The sequence below is a fragment of the Ahaetulla prasina genome, chromosome 8 (genome assembly GCF_028640845.1).
Source record: "Ahaetulla prasina isolate Xishuangbanna chromosome 8, ASM2864084v1, whole genome shotgun sequence".
NCBI lineage: Eukaryota > Metazoa > Chordata > Lepidosauria > Squamata > Colubridae > Ahaetulla > Ahaetulla prasina.
Window position 1 is genome coordinate 51,900,141 of NC_080546.1, and position 19,567 is coordinate 51,919,707.

A 19,567-nucleotide genomic window follows, 5' to 3' on the forward strand; every position below is an offset into this window, starting at 1 on the left:
TCATTTGTTAACAGGGTTTATTTGTGTAGGTGTTCCTACTTATTTATATAAAAAGTCTAAAATTGGAGGCATTTAAGATAACTTTCTTCTAATGATTATTTAATTGCATGTCAATTTAACATTTAATACATTTCTAGTTTTAATACTTCAGGGTACAGAATTAGTGATTAGTATTAGTACTAATATTATTTGAGGTAAGATGGAATAATTGCTTGTATATATTTGTAACATTTTCTATATTGTATTACAGAATCTCAGTGTTAAATGCTTGGGCAAATAGCAATTCTGTTTTGTGCTATTTTGCTGGAGCCAATCTAATCCAGGCAATAGATTTTAGAAAGTTATGGATAAAGTGCCTTAATTTTGCTTTTTCCCAAATTGATGAACTTCAGATCTGTTGAACTACAACTCCCATCATTCCCACTGTTACCAAAATTGTATTACAGCATATCAAATCTCATTTAACTGTTTTTCCTGTAAATCAGGGGTGAAATCCAGCAGGTTCTGACAGGTTCTGAAGAACTGGTAGCGGAAATTTTGAGTAGTTCGGAGAACCGGCAAATGCCTCTGGCTGGCCCCAGAATGGGGTGGGAATGGAGATTTTGCAGTATCATTCCCCTGCCACGCCCACCAAGCCACACCATGCCTACTAAGCCACACCCACAGAACCGGTAGTTTAAAAAATTGGATTTCACCACTGCTGTAAATCCATTGATTAAAGTTTTTAGCTTAAAATCTTCCCCATTGTTCACTCTGTTACACTGCAAACATCACCAATACAAGGGAATAACCAGAGGAAAAATAGAGGAAAAAAAACGTGGAGGAAGAAACAGAGAGAGAGGTGGAGAAAAAATGGAAAATCTTATTTTTAAATTGGAGAAACTGCAAAGAGGCCTAAGGTTACTGTATGCTACCAATTTTCTAAATTTATTTATTTATTTATTTATTTGATTTGATTTTTATACCGCCCTTCTCCCGAAGGACTCAGGGCGGTGTACAGGCATAATAAAACCGACAATACAATATACAAGTTTAAAATACGAATTTTAAATTTTAAAACAATTTTAAAATTGTTCCAAGTCTTTCCAAGTAGGCAATATATCTATGCCTAGGTTTCTATTGGGCTATTTTTTAATGTATAATTTTTATTTAAAACTTTTACACAATCAAAAAATAAACAAAAAATATATAAAGGAAAGTAGAAAAAGGAAGAAGATCAAATAAAAGGTACCGGAAATAATATAGATTAAGAAAAAAAGAAAAAGAACATTTAAAATGTGGCTTCTATATAGCAGTTACAAATGAACTTCTACTATTTTTCCCCCATTAGAGTTACATTATGTAATTCCATTTTTCCCCACATTTCATCCTTTTTAATCAGCTGATCCAGAAAACCCTTTTTGTTTTCATTTTGTCCATTTTCAGCAATTATTGGACTGTTTTTTAAATTTCATTTTATTGCCTGGATTAGATTTCTGAACAGGAGGTACAGTTAAAAAATTTTAGTGAACTTACCTTAAAGGCAGACAAAGATGATAATGTATGTATACAATTTTACAGCATGACAGGGAAACTAGGTGAGAAATCGTACCCAGTTTTCCATTTCAAAAAATTAAAGATACATATAGAAGCCTTTCTATATTAATAGTGCAATCCAAGGTTAACTTAATGATTATTGTATTTTAGGTATGTATATTATGCCATAATTGTTAACTCTATGTTAAGAAAATCAAAGTGCTTCCCCATCCCTGATTTCTTTCTGGCATGTAATAATTGTTATTTTTCTGTCTACTTTTGAATCTGTTAATTTCTGGCAATGTCTCTTTTTCACCATGCTGCTCTGTGGATTATAAAGGTGGGGATATTAGCAAAATATATTCATCCCTTTCCAGTTATTCAGTCCCCAACCAGAACACCTCAAATGATTTAGATTATGGTAAAAATTATGGAAAGCGATTAGCTGTTCCAGGTGATTCAAGAAGAGCCATCAGCTACAAGAATGGCTGGCAAATGGCCCGTCAGAATGCAGAAGTCTGGAGCAGCACTGAAGAGACTTCCTCTCCCAAACGCAAATCTCGCAGCTACGATGACCTATTAGCTGATGATCGTTGTTGCTTCTCTGATACACAGAATAAATCTGAAAGTATGGTGTCCCTGTTGTGTGCAGACAATTCCAAAGGTGATTCTTCCCTTACCTGGGCTTCCCCATATTCCTCTGAAACTCGTGGTTCCAATCGGTCAAGAGCACATCTTAGATCTGCCCATGATGCTCCAGGTTTCCTAAAACTGTACAAAAGAATGCACCGCATTAACCGCAAAGACTTGCTTAATTCCGAGGTGATCTGTTCTGTAAAATCCAGAGTACTACAGTATGAAAAGGAACAGCATAAGAGCTTGCTACATGGTTGGAAAGAATCCTCCACAGAGGAAGTACCAAGAGACATGGTGCCCAATAGAATATCTGAATTTGAAAAACTAATTCAGAAATCTAAATCAATGCCAAATTTAGGGGAAGAAGCATTATCAACTGTAAGCTTCCTGGAACCCCCTAAAAATGGCTTTTGTACAATGAGACGGTTTTCTATTGAATCCTTGCTGGATGAAGAAAATCAAAATAGGCACACTACTCAGGTGCAAAAGAATTACAAGTCCAACACTCTGGTGCCAATTCACATTGAAGTAACTAGCGAGGAACCACAAAGATCTCAGATGGACTATTCAGACAGTGACCAAGATGGAGTGGTCTCTGACATGAGTGACTTCATACAGATAGAAGGCTCATCTTTTTGTAGTGAAAGTGATTTTGATCACTTCTCCTTCACATCCTCGGAAAGCTTTTATGGATCAGGACATCACCACCATCACAAGCATCTTATCAGCTCCTGCAAAGGAAGATGTCCAGCTTCATACACACGCTTTACCACCATGCTGAAGCATGCAAGGGCTAAACAGGAAACTACCCCAGAAGATCCTAAGCGACAAGATTCTGATTCTGGCCTCTCTAAAATAGCCTTCCTAGTCAGCCCAGTGCCTTTCCGAAGGAAAAAAAACACACTCCCCAAAAAGCAGGCTGAGAAGACTAAATGCAAATCATCTGTCTTTGACGCCCTGGACTCCGCCCTTAAAGATATCTGTGACCAAATCAAAGCAGAAAAAAGAAGGGGAAGCTTGCCTGACAATAGTATATTGCACAGACTTATTTCTGAATTGCTTCCAGACATTCCTGAAAGGAATTCTTCCCTTAAAGTTTTTAGAAAAAGTCCCATACGCCAGCCTTTGCAACCACTGCCTCACGATGGTGCTATTCACTGTTCGTTGTACCAGAATGAATGCAGAAGTTTGCCTCTCAGTGCCTCTTATCAAGACATGGATGCTACCAACAGCAGCAACCAGGAATATGATAATGCACTGTGTTTCCAAGGTGGATTACTTCCTTTTCTTTATGCTTGTGTTTGAGTCATTCACCCTTATCCTTTCTAGTTTGTTCCCATTACATTTGTGTTGTGCACCTTATACAGCCTAGAAATTGTCTGTTGTACAGTCAGTCATAGGAATGGGGTGGGGGGTGGAATCAGTTGAGGACAATAACAGTGCACCAAGTTGTGCTTTTCAGACCAGCCAACAAAAGGAAAAAGTAGCCTTTTGTTATTAGCATATGAATAGTTACTGAAATTAAGAGAGCAGTGATTCATAATGGAACTTAATATCACACAGTGAAAAAAGTTTCAATTGGTCTAATGTTCATATCAATAATTTTTGGGGAAAGGTACAAAGACTTCCTAATAAAATATATGGTCACCTGAATATAAGAAAGTACAAGATGAAATAATAAGAAAAGACACACTTGTTTTAAAATTATTTCCATCTAAGTTCACAAAATAATTCAGCTATGTAGAAACATAATTATGGCTGAATTAAATGTTTGGCTCACTAATCTAAACATCCATCTATGCAATGATGGTAGCAACATTAAAATCTACTAATTTTAAAATGGCTTCATTTAATATTGAGAAGGACAAGTCCTACAGGATAAAACCAAGGTAAGGAGTATTACAATTGCAATATCATCTACTTAGCTAAAGTCTGTATTTCAATAAAAATAATAATAATAATAAGCACATGATCTCCATTAATAGTATAGAATATTTAAAAATTCAACTCACTCATGGTCTCCTCTGCACATAGCTGTATAACTCAACTATCAGCAGCAATAGAAGGCTATGGCTCCTCTGCTGCCCCTCGCATCTTCTCTAGTGAGGCCGAGATTAGAAATGTCCTCTTTTAAATGAAATTTCCCATGATGCTAAAATCTAATTTCCTGTGACACTAAATTTGGGGGTAGATCTGCTTATTTTAAACCAATTAAGAGCAATATTAAACAGTGGATTGCTAAACCATAGTTCCAGGCTGATTCCACTGGCAAGCAATATAGGGAAGTCATATATCATTAAAGACTCATTTAAAATAAACCAGGATCAAACTATAGTTTATACTCCTAGCTTATTGGTAAATCAATATTGCTTTACACTAGCTAGAGTCCACATAGTTATCTACTACTTCATTAGCTTAAAATGAGTGTGCCAGTCTCCTTTGTCCAGGGGGAGGACAAAGAAAGGAGAAGATTTGAGTTCAAACTTCATGGTGCTTTTTGCATTTATCATTGTTGTACACCATCCAGCATCACTTCTTGTGATATGGGCAGCCATATAAATTTGGTAAATAAATAAACCAACAACTAGAATTATTGTGCAAAAATGGGTCCAGAAGCTTTTTGCTCCATGTAAATGTAATAAACTGATCATATTATTTAGATATCAAGGTTTAGATACATGCAGTTTCTACCATTTCATACATGCAGTAGTAATTTCTGCCATGAGAGGTATTGCTAACACAAATTGCACTTGAATTCTGGGAGTTTTTAAGTCCACACATCTTAAAGTTACCAAGTTTGAGAGATTCTGGTTTAGGGTACCATAAATACAAATAATTATTTGAAAATAGCAAATTATTGAAATTATTTCTCATTGAGGATTTCTATAAAAATGAACTGTAGAACTTACAAAGCTGCTTAGAAAGTATTAATGAACTACATTATTTTTTTCTTCACATACATATATACATATAATATATAATAGGTATTTTCAGCTTGTCATACACTAATCTTAAATATGTTTACTCAATAATCAATCCTCTGAATTTAATAGGCCTTTTCCCTATTTGGGATCACACTGAAAGGGTACAATTCTATTTCATGGACACTTCTATATAAACAATTGAGTTTTGTGAGCTAGAAATACGGACATCTAGATGTCACTTAACCTGGAAAGCAGATATTTGTTTTATCTGTGATTATTTTATTAAAAAAAAATAACAGCAGTGCTTCAGACTAATTGCATGGTATGCTAGAAGCTTTTATCCTTCCCTCTTTTCAGGGAAAATACTCTCCAGGACCGTTTTTCCCAAAATTGCCCTTACAGCAAATGGCATATTTGGGGAAAGTGGCCGCAAAGAGAGCAGAAAAATAACAGTACTGCACTCCTAAACTGGAGACCACATTTTCATATCTACTTGTTCTAAAACAAGTCCAGAATACACAGTGATGTGGCAAATGCATAATCTAATCTGATCTAACATAAAACAGTCATGCATTTCTGTTCTACTGGATCACCTCAGAATTTCATTATTCCATCATTGTGGCATGCTTTTGATGCATCCCTTGCATGTGGGTACATGTTTAATTAGCTTTATGAGTCAATGCTATGTTTTACCTTTTGCATCTTCAGTAACTTATTCTTCTATTCTTCTAAAAGCAAAAGTTGTAAGAATCAGAAAAGATGCTTTATTGCTGGTCTTGGTTTTTCTTTTTAATGCTTCAGGCTCAGTTCGAAATTGTATAACTAGTATATGAAATAATTTCCATAGCTTCCTTTCTAGATTTCTGTTTATATGTTTTTATTTATTTATTGTTACATTAGTTTAATTCAGATTCACAATAACATGAATTTAGATGTAGTGTCCTTTGAAATAAGCTACCACAATTGCTTTTCATCAATTTTTATCTAATGGCATTTTACTTTCAGTAGACCAGGAATCTCCTGGAAATTATTCTTCTGCTTTCACTGATGTGAGTCGATGTATTCCAAAAGAAAGAAGAGGAACTCCAGACAGAGAGGTATTGCAAGAAAATGTACTTAAACAAACATGTTTGAAGCCAGAAGTATATTTCTGAAAACACCTTTAAAAAGCATTTCTTGGACAGCTTCTTGGCAATGTTATCTTTCATCACCTGGGGTTACAAAACAATGCAGTTGGAATAGAAAGAGAAGCAGAGCATGGACTACGATTAGGGAATTTCTGCCCAACTACTTTGTACCAGTTCAGGATTGGTTCCGATCCTGATTGATCTCATCTATTTTGAACCACTGAATCTATGAATTTCTGAATTTGAAATTGCAGCAAAGCCAGTATTTTCCCATTTTTGTTCCCTGTGGTTCTGCAGCCCTTGCTTTTCACTTCCCCACTATTGACAGGAATCTTTTCTTAATTTAACAGACCTTCATTCCCTAGAGCAGGGGTCTCCAACCTTGGTCCCTTTAAGAGTTGTGGACTTCAACTCCCAGCAAAGATGGCTGAGGAACTCTGGGAGTTGAAGTCCACAAGTCTTAAAGGGACCAAGGTTGGAGACCCCTGCCCTAGAGGTTTGGCAATTTGCTCTTGGAGGTTTCTTTTTCATATGTACTAATTAGAATTTGTCTTTCCCCTTTCCCTTCCTCAATTATAGTATTATGCAGCTAAGATCACAGTTGTTGGGACAAATGATCTAAATTTCCAAGCTGCTTGTGTTTTCATCTCACAGAGCTTTGAGGAGAAACAAAGGAATGGTGGCAAGGTAGCCAGGAAGTCTTGGGTGGATTTCAGTCCCTTTGCTTTTTTTTACAGTTGATTAGACTGACTTATGATGATCTGTATACACCTTCTGCATTTTGAGGTCAGGAAAAGTAAAGATATTTGCAGATTGCTTTCAAATTCCTTTGTGAGGACAGAAAAAGTATGCATTGGAACTCCAGATGAAAGAAGCAACAACCAAAATTGCAACATCTGTTTAACAAGCAATAAATGTCAGTATATTTGTGGGCCTGCCAAGAGGTACACAATGTTCAGAAAAGAGATTAAATCACAATGAAAGCACTCGGCCTAAATAAATGCCTTCTTTCTAGGATGCTAATCCAATTTCCCTTTGTTGATGCTGCTCCATGGGCCTGTCCTATCTAGAAGAATGGAAAAAAGTTTGAGTTAATAAATCTCAGGCCTTCTCCCTGAATTTCTGGTCCTTCTCCTGGGAAAGCAGAAATTATGAATACTTCTTTTTACAAAATAAACTCAATATTTTAACAATATTTGAAATACAAATGTAGACCTGGAAGCATACAGAGATTCATTCATATTTTATGCAATGTGTTTGGTTTCATTATAGTTATATTAAACTCCTGTGAAGGGTATCCTAAAATAGTTTCATTCTACATGTTTTATAACATGTACCAGAAAATTGGGACCAAGTATTAATCAGTAAATATCGCTGCTAGCTGGGGTAGTACTCCTCTACTACCATGAAAGCAGGTTATCTAGGATTACACAGAGGCATCGTGAAGTAGAGCCATCCTGAAACAGATATCTAAAATGCAAAATCCTATGACGCATATGCAGCCCCTGCCCCATTTTGCGATGCCAGAGGGGCATTATTTTTGATACATGTTTTATGTATTATTTTAAGTACATGTTATTTAGATTAATTTATTTCCTTCTATTACAGAGACTGCCAGCTAGAGCAGTATATGACTTTAAGGCTCAAACTTCTAAGTAAGTATTAGTCCCTTTTTTTTAACCCAGAGAACTGTAATGAATCTTAAATGTTCATAGGTAGAAAAGAATATGTGCATTAATATTACATTTGATACAAACAAGTCTCTATTTCTTATGTAGTTAAACTAATGTTTTACTATTTAAGCATTCTGCAATATTCAGATATTCAGTAATTTAAGACGTAGTAGTAATATTTAGTAATATTTAACTAATGTATGACTCATCCCTATAAAGTGTTTAGCAATATTTAATGCATAATAGTGCATTTAATGCATACTTAAAATAATGGTTTTTAAAATTGAAGTTGTTTTCTTTTGTCTTATTTATTATAGAGGGAGCAGTTTTGCAGTGGAATAAAAATGTACATGTTGTTAATGTATGTTTTGAATATGCAATGTTGATTTACTTTCACTTTTGATCATTCTCACCAATATAGTTTTTATTATGCTCTTTATGCCATTTTATCAGCATTAAGAGACAAAATTGCTTTTAGGCTGGATTTCTATACCGTTATAAGAAAAACAATCTCTTTAAACCTGCCAAAGTCCATAGAGGTCGAGTCTTTCTTAAAGCTGGCAAAGTCAAGACAATCTAAATTTTAGAGTTGGATGGAAAAGTAGGGTTTCATATGCCACTTATGCTAATACATTCTGAACCAGTTCTTGTTTCTAAGTGATCTTCAATAATAGCCTCCTAATGTTGCAAAAATCCTGATAAGAGTGGTTAAGGCATGAATGAGCATGTGCAATCAAGCAGAAATGGATACAATTGCCAAGATGAATTTCTACAACTGGGCCAGTCCTATTTTCCTCCCCTATTCTACAGGTAGTCCTTGACTTTCAATAATTCATTTAGTGACCATTCAAAGTTATAACAGCACTGAAAAAAGTGACATGACACTTATGACTGTTGCAGCATCCCCATGTCATATCATCAAAATTCAGACACTTGGCAACTGACTCATATTTATGACAGCTGCAGTGTCCTGAGGTCATGTGATCACTTTTTGTGACTTTCTGACAAGCAAAGTCAATGGGAAAGCCAGATTCCCATGCTTCAGGAGGTCACATTGGGTTGAATTTTCCTTCTAAGAAACAAGTTCTGTCAATTTGTTTGCATCTCTAGTTGCCTTTTAACACTGGTAGCAGTATCAAAAAAGAATTAGGGAACTGACACAGAGAGAACCTAAAGAAAAGAGTCTTTGGTCTTAAATAGAAATAACACCTATCAGTATGTTTGTCTGTTCATTCTTCACCATTGTCAAGCAATATATGAATAAACATAATTGAGGAGTGTAGATAAAAGATAGAATGTAAAACCATGCTTAAGAAAAACAAAGATAGCTAGGTGTTATTTCTGTAAAGAACCAAAGCAAATCTATATTTCATTTATATGTAAAGCAGTAAATGTCTTTTTACAAAAAGACAATGCTAGTTTCCTTGATAAAATAAGCCACAGTTTCTTTTGCATTTTAGATATTAATCAACATTAAATCAGTAAAGTATTCAAGAAAAAGTAAGCTTTTGTGTTTATGGTTGACCTCATTATTAAATATAATTTCGAGCTACTAATTTTGGTTCTTCTTTTTGTTATTTAAAATGATAAACAATTAATATTCAGTTCAAGATATAGTTACCAGGATGTCAAATCTGTATCACTATGTATAAATGTTTGTTACAGAGAGCTACCCTTTAAGAAAGGAGACACTGTCTATATCCTCAGGAAAGTGGATCAAAACTGGTATGAGGGCGAACACTACGGAAGAGTTGGGATTTTTCCTATTTCTTATGTTGAGGTTTGTCTTTACACCAGCAATCTGATAGATATGAGTTTTACAAATAGATACCCAGTTTGGAAAGGTTGATTAAAATAACCACTATTCTCTCTTCAGAAACTTCTTCCCCCAGAAAAAGCACAGCCAGCAAGACCACCACCCCCAGCACATGTGGCCGAGATTGGAGAAGCTATTGCAAAATATAATTTCAATGCAGATACAAATGTGGAACTTTCATTGAGAAAGGTATTTGCTAAAATTGGTGTTACACCAAATTTGACAAAGATTCTCTGTAAAGCGGCTTATTCACTCAAGTATATATTACCCAGGGCTGCATTGTGGCTGTAAATTAGGCTACTACATCTTTCTGCTACCCGTTTTTTCTTTCTGCTAAGCTCTTTTTTTCCCTACATTGGTACTAACCTTCTTTCTTTCAACTCCTGGCCCTCCTTTAAGTAATGCAAATAATGTATAATATAGGTAATCCTTTTTTACTGCCCACAATAGAGACTGGCAACTTGGATGTTAAGCGAGGCAGTTGCTAAGTGAAATGGCCACTACACATGATCTGTAACTTCATTTTGCTTTACAGACCGATAAAGTCATTAATGCTAGGACTGGTTACAAAGTTATTTTTTTCATCACCGTCATGACTTTGAACAGTCATTGTTTGAGGCATTCACTAAACAAAGATTACCTATATATTATTTGAAGATGTTTGGGACTGAATCAGAATTTCCTTTCAGTGGAAATACCAGATGCTAGGCTATAAATCTGACTCGAAACTATATCGGGGGAAAGAATTAAAGCTTATTTTTTTCTATATACAGTATATGCAATATCAAATTTTGCTGTATCCTACAATCCACTTTGAGGCAGTCATTTTCTGGTCCAGTATTTATTTATTTTTATTTATTTATATCCCGCCCTTCTCTGAAGACTCAGGGCGGCTTACACTGTGTTAAGCAATAGTCTTAATTCATTTGTATATTATATACAAAGTCAACTTTTTATTGCCCCCAACAATCTGGGTCCTCATTTTACTTACCTTATAAAGGATGGAAGGCTGAGTCAGCCTTGGGCCTGGTGGGACTTGAACTTGCAGTAATTGCAAGCAGCTGTGTTAATAACAGACAGACTTAGTCTGCTGAGCCACCAGAGGCCCAGGGGCTTCTTACATACAGGTGGTTCTTTGCTTATCAACCATTTGTTTAGCACCTGTTCAAAGTGATGGCAGTGCTGAAAAAAGTTATTTATAACCAGTCTTCACACCTATGATCGTTGCAGCATCTCTACAGTCACATGATTGCCATTTGAGAGCTGGCTTCTGACAAGCGAAGTCATTGGGAAAGCTGGCAAGAGATGACAAGTTGCAGTCACATGATGTCTTGCTTAATGACCTTAGATGATTCATTTAATGAATGGAACTGGAACTGCCATTGCTAAATGAGTTGGCCATGTGATGTTTTGCTTACTTACTGCTTTATTTAGCAATGGAGTTGCTGGTTCTAATTAGACAAAGGCCTTTTTATTTTATTTTAAAGATCCACAGAAAAAATGGCCAGTTCTTACTTTTTAAAATGAGATCAAGAAAACTCTTGGTACTTTCCTTTTAAAAACAGTTCTTTTTAAAGGGCCCCATACATTGTCAGCAGAATGAGGTCTTTACAAAGATATTTCTCCCTCCTGGAGCTAAGAGAAATATCTTTATTTTTATTATGCTCTGTGCCTTCCCGAGTGGGCCTTCAAAAGGGTTTCTCCCTCGTAACCTGAACTGCCACGTTATCATATAAAAATCTCTCTTGCAGAGGTCTGTGATAAGGGGGATGTTTCAAAGGTCAATAAAGAGATTTCTTGGACAACATCCTACAAAGGAAGAAAATTCTTGGTAAATTTCCTTGATCAGCCACTTTGAAAAGCAAATGCAACCTTTGGACCGTCCTTTTCCCATATATTTTCCCTAGGCAGGACTAGCATTAGACAATTATTGTAGCTTTCTGTGTTTGTCTCACTACAGTTTCACTGGAAGAGGAATTTCCATTCTTAACTGGCAGATTAGGATCATGGCATGAACTAAGAGCCACACAACTCATCTTTCCATTGAAAAATTCATTTAGACAGCCACTGATTCTATGAATGGGTGCCTCAAGTTACTTTAAAGCCTGAACCTGTATGGGAAGCATTTTGACCTTGGGACTTCTTGGCTTTTCTTAATTATTCACTTTCATTAATATTCCATCGCAGTTAAGGAATTTGTATTCCGTTGCTATATATTGTATGCATCCATGATGGGACAACAATATTTCATCTATTGAGTGTTGCCTTTCAGGGAGACAAAGTGATTCTTCTTAGACGGGTTGATCAAAACTGGTATGAAGGCAAGCTACTGGGAACAAATAAGCAAGGAATCTTCCCAATATCCTATGTAGAAGTCAAAAAGAGCATGGCCAGAGGAGAAAATGAATATCCTGTTCCTCCAATACCCCAGAGTTACTCAAGTGACAAAATCCACCATTCAGCTAAGGTGAGAAATGCTTTGTTCCCTGTACCATCTTTAGAGTTTCATCCTATGCACAAATATTGGTTATAAATAAATATTAATACAATTGTACAATTAGTACAATTTCAATTATAAAATTATCATAAGAATAAATTATACCATTTTTATTTTTTAGTGAAGATTGCACTATTTTTCCTCTCTTAGGTTACCTTGATTTTATATGGTGTTCTTATATGTTTGCATTTTATATTAAAAATACTGTGTTTGCACAGTTTAAGTTCATGAAAAGTATATGGAAGCCCAGTTGAATATTGTTCAATGCAGAATTACATGATTCAGTGGCCTTCTGCATTATTTACATAATGCAAGCGGCTTTGTGAACCTTGAGCGAATTTCTTATCAGAAAACACACACATAAGATACACACACATACACATCTATGGTAGATACCTCAAATTAATGGTGAAAACCATTTCTCTTAAACCAGTTCTTTAAAGGACCATTAACTATTGTAATTAGGATATGGTAATTTTGAATACATATTATTTATTGCCATTTTTTATCAGATGTATTTATTTACCAGATTTATTTACATCTGGTAAATAAATCACATAATTTATGTGATTTATTATGTGTATGTATATATGTGCATATGTGTATGCGTACATCACATAATTTATGACAACGTACTGAACAGAATAACATTTGACATAGTAAATAAGAGTAACACAATACAATACACCACAAAAACAAATCAATATGTCTAATAATAACTAAGAATTGGTGCACAAGTTGCAGGCTTTGCACCAATCACACTTTTGAACCAATTGCACCAATTCTTGGACCAGAAGTCCCTACGTATGAGTAATTCATGCCCTAAACACTTCCCATTTGGAGTACTGCAATGCATTTTACAAGGAGCTGCCCTTGATGTCCACCCAGAAACTTCAACTGGTCCAGAATGTTCTGCTGGGTGCATCCTGCATTTTTGTCTGTGCTACATTGATGGTGTATGAACTGCCCTGGCTTATAGTTTTATTTCCAAGAGCAATCTAAGGTGCTGATTATTACATTTAAAGCCTTTGATGGCATGGAGCCAGGTTATTTGAAAGACTAACACTTCCTTAAGATATCTACTCACCCATCTAGTCTCTCTATTAAATATTATAATCTGGTGGGACCTAGGAAGGAAGCCTTTTCCATAGTAGAACCAACGCTCCTCAGATGCAGAGGGTCCCAAACATCTAAGCTTCCAGGGATCCTAAAAATTTGCTGTTTCCCTCAGGAGTTGAATTGAGCTAGGATGGGAAGTGAGGCCAGCACTTAAAAAAATATGAGGGTGCTGCTTGTTTGTTTGCTTGCTTGAGAGGATACTATTATGAATTGATGATATGTAACAAATTTTAATTGTGTTTTTATTATTTGTATACTCTTTATTAACTACCTGAGATTGTTGTCCATAAAGGCTATATAATTTTATTTTCAAAATAAGAAAATATATAATATCTGAATAAATATGGCTAATAGCCATTCCCTAAAGGCCCTCTGGACGTGCTAAAAGACTATAGCAGAGCGGGACCAATTAACCTCTAGAGCAGAACCTTGGCAACTTGAAGATTTGTGAACTTCTAGAATTTCCCAGCCAACCATACTAGGCAATACTTAAAGTACATAGGTGCCAAGCTGTATAGGGATTTACACAGCAGAATTTGTTCTCTGAATTCCACTGCAGTAGTGGAGTATATACTATTATTTATCATACTGGGTATTCCAATCAGACATTACATTATTGATTTGCTGCAGTTTTTGACGAGTTTAAAAGAAGCCCCAGGTAAGAGAGCACCTTGCACTCCATTTGCACAGTGATTACGGCATGAACAGTCAGGCCTCCTCATAGCTGCTCACTAGCTAGAATGGTGATGAACAGCCAGTAATGTCATCCTATTAGGGTTCGGCTTTAACCTGTTTTGTCCCATCCGTATCCCATCAGTCTCCAAATATTTGAATGAGATTTCAGTACAACTTCAGCTGGGCTGCAATATAAAGCTAAGTATCATCAGCTTGTTCATATCACATCCCAATGGTCAAATGACCTTTCCCAGCAGTTTCAGTTGTAAGGAAGAGGGAAGGACCAAGGCCACCCAAAAAGGGAGAAGTAGATGAGCCAACTTTGGCCTTATCCACTGCCATTGTTGGCAATTGCCCATGGAGGTAGGAATGCAAATACGGCAGAAAAGAGCCTCTGATCACCAAACTTTGCAGTCGGGGATATCATGGTAACAAAAGTTACTGGAAAATTGAGTAAGATCTGTGGATCACTCTTCCTATATCAAGAACCTGAGAAATGCTATCTGACTACAATAGCTGTTTTCTCCATCCCATGCCCATGTGTAAATAATTGAAAAAGTTTCATATAATCCACTTTCTCTAGATTGTCTCTGGCTGCATCCCAAAGTGCTCTTTATGTCATTACCAGAAGGGAAAAGTACAAAGACTAGACAATAATTGTCAAACACTTCTGGGTCCAGGGAGGATCTATTAAGGAGATGCATAGACAATCTCCCACAACCAGGTCATCATACTTACACTCACCCAGTCCTATATTGAGCCAGGAAGGGCATAGACTAAGCCCTCATATGTCTGAGGTCATATCAAAGAGCACTCTTTCCACTTCCTCAAAGGAAGCCAAGAGGAAGCCCAGATAAGGAAGCTTTATAGTGCTCGGGTACTACAGTATATTAGGCTGTTCATCAGAGTCAAAATCATGGTGAACCTGAATGTTGGGAATATGCTATGTAAAATGGCTACAGTGCGCAGGCAGGATATCTTCCTGTTTATTTTTCTCTAAAAGAGGATTTAGCAGCTTAAATAAGGCCACCAGCCAACAAACTGCAGCAAGTAGCATTCCATTATAAATTACTGCATAAACATATTTTGCCTGCAAGATTTTATGTACATAGGGCACCTGTATTTTTATCATTGTTCTATGGATGAGAAGCTAATAGTTTTCAGTGACAAAGAAAGAAAATAATAATAATTAATGTGAATTGTAATTGCTTTAGGATTCTCCAAGGAAAAACAAGTTAATACTGGATCTTCCACAAATGTTTTCATGCTTGAGTTGTGAAAGAAGGGGAAAATTGAGAGATTTCTAGTCCAACTATGCAATTTTCCCATAGTAACTCTCACTTCCATAAAATTTCTCAGTAAAAACATGTAACTCAAACTAGAATTGGCATTGTAACAGTAACTAATGCAAGATACCTTCGTTCTTGCAAAAACATGTGGTTATTAAAATGATACAAATACAACATATATTTTTGCTCTTGGACTTTTCTAGTATTGGGGATCAACAGCAACCCATCATATTTTAATTAGCACTAAGGAAGTTAGTGGATATCTGCCTACTGATACCCAATAATGAATGTTTGGTTTCAAATCTTCATGGAAACATAATGTAGCTCTTCAGTTTTCCCTATCTCTGACCTCCACTTCTTGCTAAACAAGCATTATGCATAATGCCAGAGATAGACACAATGTAAAAAACAGATAATAATTTTATAGTAAAATGTTTAAATGTGGTAAAAATTGTATTTATAGCATATTATGTAATTTAATAATTTTATATCTAGTAGCAATTGTGGGCTGAAAATTTCTATTTAAAATTGTTCTTTCTAGTTAAAATATATATCTTCTTTCTATTTAAAATGACTGAATACAAAAAGAGGATAATTTTTCTATTTTTCACATTTTGCTCAGCTTTTTGTGCCTGTTTACAGAAATGGAACCATGGCTGTCATTGTCCATATTAAATTTATGTGACTTAAATTAACACCATGTTCATAAGACTATTTTTAACATTTACAAAAGTATTTCTTCTGTTTGTGTTTCTCAGTGACAGCTCAGATCCATTCTACATTATTTAAATTCTATTTTAAGGACTAAATCATAACTCCTGCAATTGCAATTAATTCAAAGTACCCATGTTCTCCCTGGTACCTAAATTCTATATATAATACAAATGTTACTATCAGCCTTTCTAAGACAAATTTCAAACTTTATTTCAAATGAGGATTTAACGTGTAAAATTAATAACAAAAACTACATTTTCAGTATTTATTGAAGCAATGGATATCTACTGATGCAATATACGTATGAATCCCAGCTCTTCCATGCTTACAAAAGGACCTTTATTTTACCAGAAGAAATCTTCAATCAATATTTCAGCTTAACCGTATTATTCAGCCAATAATGATATTTTTCAAAACAGTTTTGAGTTTAAAATAATTTTCTATTATATGCACTAACTAGCATTTGGATCCTATGTACCTTTAAAAGAAATGTAATAATGTGTGAAGTGCTATTATTTTTAAAGTAAAAAAAATAGATTGTGTAGCTGCAGGGAATATAAACACAATGTACAATTTTATTGAATCTGTTATTACAGGAGTCTTTTATCAGTTGGCGAAGAACTTAAACACTTGCAGCACTTGGGATTAATTTTGATTAATCTCAAACTATCGCAACCTGAATTGCATATGTCTGTGCTATGCAGAACCACTCTCCTCTCAAAACAATAAGGCTGCAGAAAGAAAAATTTGGGTAATCACATCTGGGTCATTAGTCACTGGCTGGTATGAGAGCAACGTGGTGATTCAAATCTGTCTTGATGTCTGACATTTAATCAGACACCAAGAATCTGAGAGTTTCCCTTTCCAGATATGCTTTCTGCTGCCTGGTTGATATGCTAATGAATTCAGAAATGTATACTCAGTAAGTAATATCCTATAAAGAGGAGTTAACAGGATGATGTTTTTTAAAAAAGCATTCTTCTGGAGACCAGTCCTTCACCTTGTTTTAATTCCTGTTCTTTCCCTTTATTTCTCAAGTGGGATTCCAAAGCACCACCCCCTCCTCCCAGATACAGATCCTCTTCTTATACAGATTCTAATAAAAGACATCTTCAGGCCATCACTGATGAATGGTTGTCACTGACTCTTGGCTTTTCATCTTCAAGCACACCTTCCCCTCCTCCTCCTCCTCCTTTTCCTAAAAGCTTTCTTTCTGGTTTAGAGGAATTTGACTCTCTACCTTTAGCAGGTTTAGAGAAGACAAGGTACCTCTCAGATAATGTCACTCCTCAAATAAAGCATGGCCATATTGTTCCAGTTCCCTCATCAAAGGCCTCCCATGTGTTCCCTGAATCTTCACCCAAGCCACTTTCTTCATCTACATGCATATCATCACCTCCTCCAGCAACCCATTTTCATGACCACGGACATAAGTTTGAGTGGAACCATTTCAAAGGGATGAAAGAAATCCCCACCATCAAGGAAAAGAAAAGCCCCTCAAACCCTGTTCCAGAAATGCAAAACATAGCAGGCCATGCCCTTCCCCTCGCCAAAGAAGACCTGTTATCCAAAACACTAAAGGAGGTTGGCAAACAGGAGGAACTCTTTGAGGAGCTGCTGTCAATCATTCAAGGGGAGCAGTCAAAAAGTAAAGATTTAAGTTTCTACAGAGGTGCCCCTGAGATGCCTGAAGAATTGGCAAGACTTCATATAGAGGAAGAGCCAAACCTTGACCATTTAAAGTCACCAGTGGCAAATAAGAGACAGCCTATGATAACTTTTGAAGGCAACAGTTCAGCAGATACTAAAAAAGAGGTATTTAAATATTGTACAATAATGTTTTATTGTACTTACATCATTAGTCCAGTTTTTATTTAGTGTATTTGTTTTGGCATGAAGCTTTTTGCTACACACTGCAATTTTCAAGAACAATTTAAGCATACTAATACACAACGTCCCTTCTTCAATTCTTTTTGGAGATGAGCTGATTGCTTCTTAACTTTTTGAAAACAACTACTGTACCTACTATTAACTCTGGCTTTACCAGCAATGCAGAATCCTTGACTCTTTCCAAGGATGACAAGCAGTATCTAGAAGGATTTTTGCATCAAACCAGAAGATGCATTTTACATCTTATTGTTGTGGCATATATAAATTTCATTTTAAATAAAGAGCCCTATTTTAATAGGAATCATGGCATACAGAAAAGTATGTTCGCCACTTTGAGTTATTTATAAGAATAATAAAGATGGTATATATGTAAATAAATACAGAAAAAATAACAGAAAAAGAAACATGCTGCACTAAGATCCAATTACGTGTTACATAAATTATGTAACATGTTGGTTCCTATTATTCTAAAATAAGCCCTCTTCCTGGCCAAAAGCAATTCAGTAGATCCCTTAAATGCCTCCATTAGCTTCCTGAGTGATGCATTGTTCATATTGTTTATTCCAGGCCTATTAAGGATAATTAAGGAAAATGCCCTGTTAGCTCTCTAGTTCCCAAGCCATGTTCATAATTTGGTGTTTCTAGGCAAATTTAATTAGGATATAGCAAAATGTTTGCCCACAGACTCATTAAAAGGTGAATAGAACATTTTAAATAAGAAATAGGAATTATCCATGGTTTAATTAGGATTGCCATAACCAAGATTTCCCTGGACACATCTTTTATCCTAGCTATGCTCCATCCAGCTGGGAAGAAAACTGCTCCTTAAATGTTGGGGATGAAACAGTCATAACTATTGCTGCTCAGCAATATCAAGCAGCCCCTTGAACAGTCAGGAAAAACTAAGGATGAGGCCAGCTGTGGGATTCAAATAATTTAACAACTGGTTCTCTGCCCTAATGATTTCTTCCAACAACCAGTTCACCAAACTGCTCAGAAAGTTAACAACCGGTTCTCCCGAAGTGGTGCGGACTGGCTGAATCCCACCACTGGATGAGGCTCTCCAGATTTAGTTTTTGGGAAACTATGTCACTCAGCTTGCCTCCTGATTGGTGCATGAAAGAGGGGGAATGGCTCAAAGGCATATAAACTTCATGTTCCTGGCAGTGAATCTAAAGTTTTGTGTAGGTGGGGTGATATTTTTCTTCTTTAAATAGTGTTTTGATTTCATAGAGTAGATATTGTGACTTGTGATTTTATACCACAAATACTGGTATAATTTGCAGTGTCTAAATGAGGCTTTCTATGAGACCAGCAGTAGGTCCTGTTTCGTTTAGGAAGTTATAAATTCTGCAGATCTTTTTATCAGCCTATCTTTATTACTGAATACACTCCAGACCCTTGCTTGGAAAACAGAAACAAGAATAACACAGCTGTTCTTGGTTTGAATTATTTTCAAACCAAGACTGTTTTTTCAAACAGTCTTGGTTTTCAAACCAAGCCATGATCATGCTTTTGTGGGCATGATATGGTTGTATTGCAGGTCTGGGGTTTCCTTTTTTAATATAATTGCAAATATAGGCTACATCCAGGACCTCTTACAGATGCTGGTTAGGTTGTTTTATACAGTAAATGTACTTTAATCTTGTCTTAAACTTCATTTATGATCTACTAAAATAGATTCTATTTAAA

General features: G+C 35.8%; 1 protein-coding gene and 1 long non-coding RNA gene across 19 annotated transcripts in view; one reads left to right on the forward strand and one right to left on the reverse strand.

Moving 5' to 3' along the window:
- The window catches only part of SORBS2 (sorbin and SH3 domain containing 2), a 209,193-nt gene that overhangs the window by 174,882 nt on the left and 14,744 nt on the right, over positions 1–19,567 (forward strand). For 6 of the 17 annotated variants that reach the window (XM_058192258.1, XM_058192261.1, XM_058192259.1 and 3 more), the window contains 6 exons: positions 6,081–6,172; positions 7,811–7,857; positions 9,541–9,655; positions 9,752–9,880; positions 11,964–12,158; positions 17,024–17,800. In XM_058192258.1, the coding sequence (XP_058048241.1) occupies positions 6,081–6,172; positions 7,811–7,857; positions 9,541–9,655; positions 9,752–9,880; positions 11,964–12,158; positions 17,024–17,800 (1,355 nt within the window). Of the gene's footprint in view, positions 1–6,080; positions 6,173–7,810; positions 7,858–9,540; positions 9,656–9,751; positions 9,881–11,963; positions 12,159–17,023; positions 17,801–19,567 lie in introns of those variants that run through there. The other 11 variants (XM_058192267.1, XM_058192263.1, XM_058192269.1 and 8 more) reach the window with 3 other exon arrangements.
- Positions 1–19,567, reverse strand: part of LOC131202838 (uncharacterized) — a 93,730-nt gene that overhangs the window by 49,328 nt on the left and 24,835 nt on the right. For both annotated transcript variants that reach the window (XR_009156233.1, XR_009156232.1), the window contains exon 2: positions 2,196–2,286. This is a non-coding gene — a long non-coding RNA (uncharacterized LOC131202838). The remainder of the gene's footprint in view (positions 1–2,195; positions 2,287–19,567) is intronic.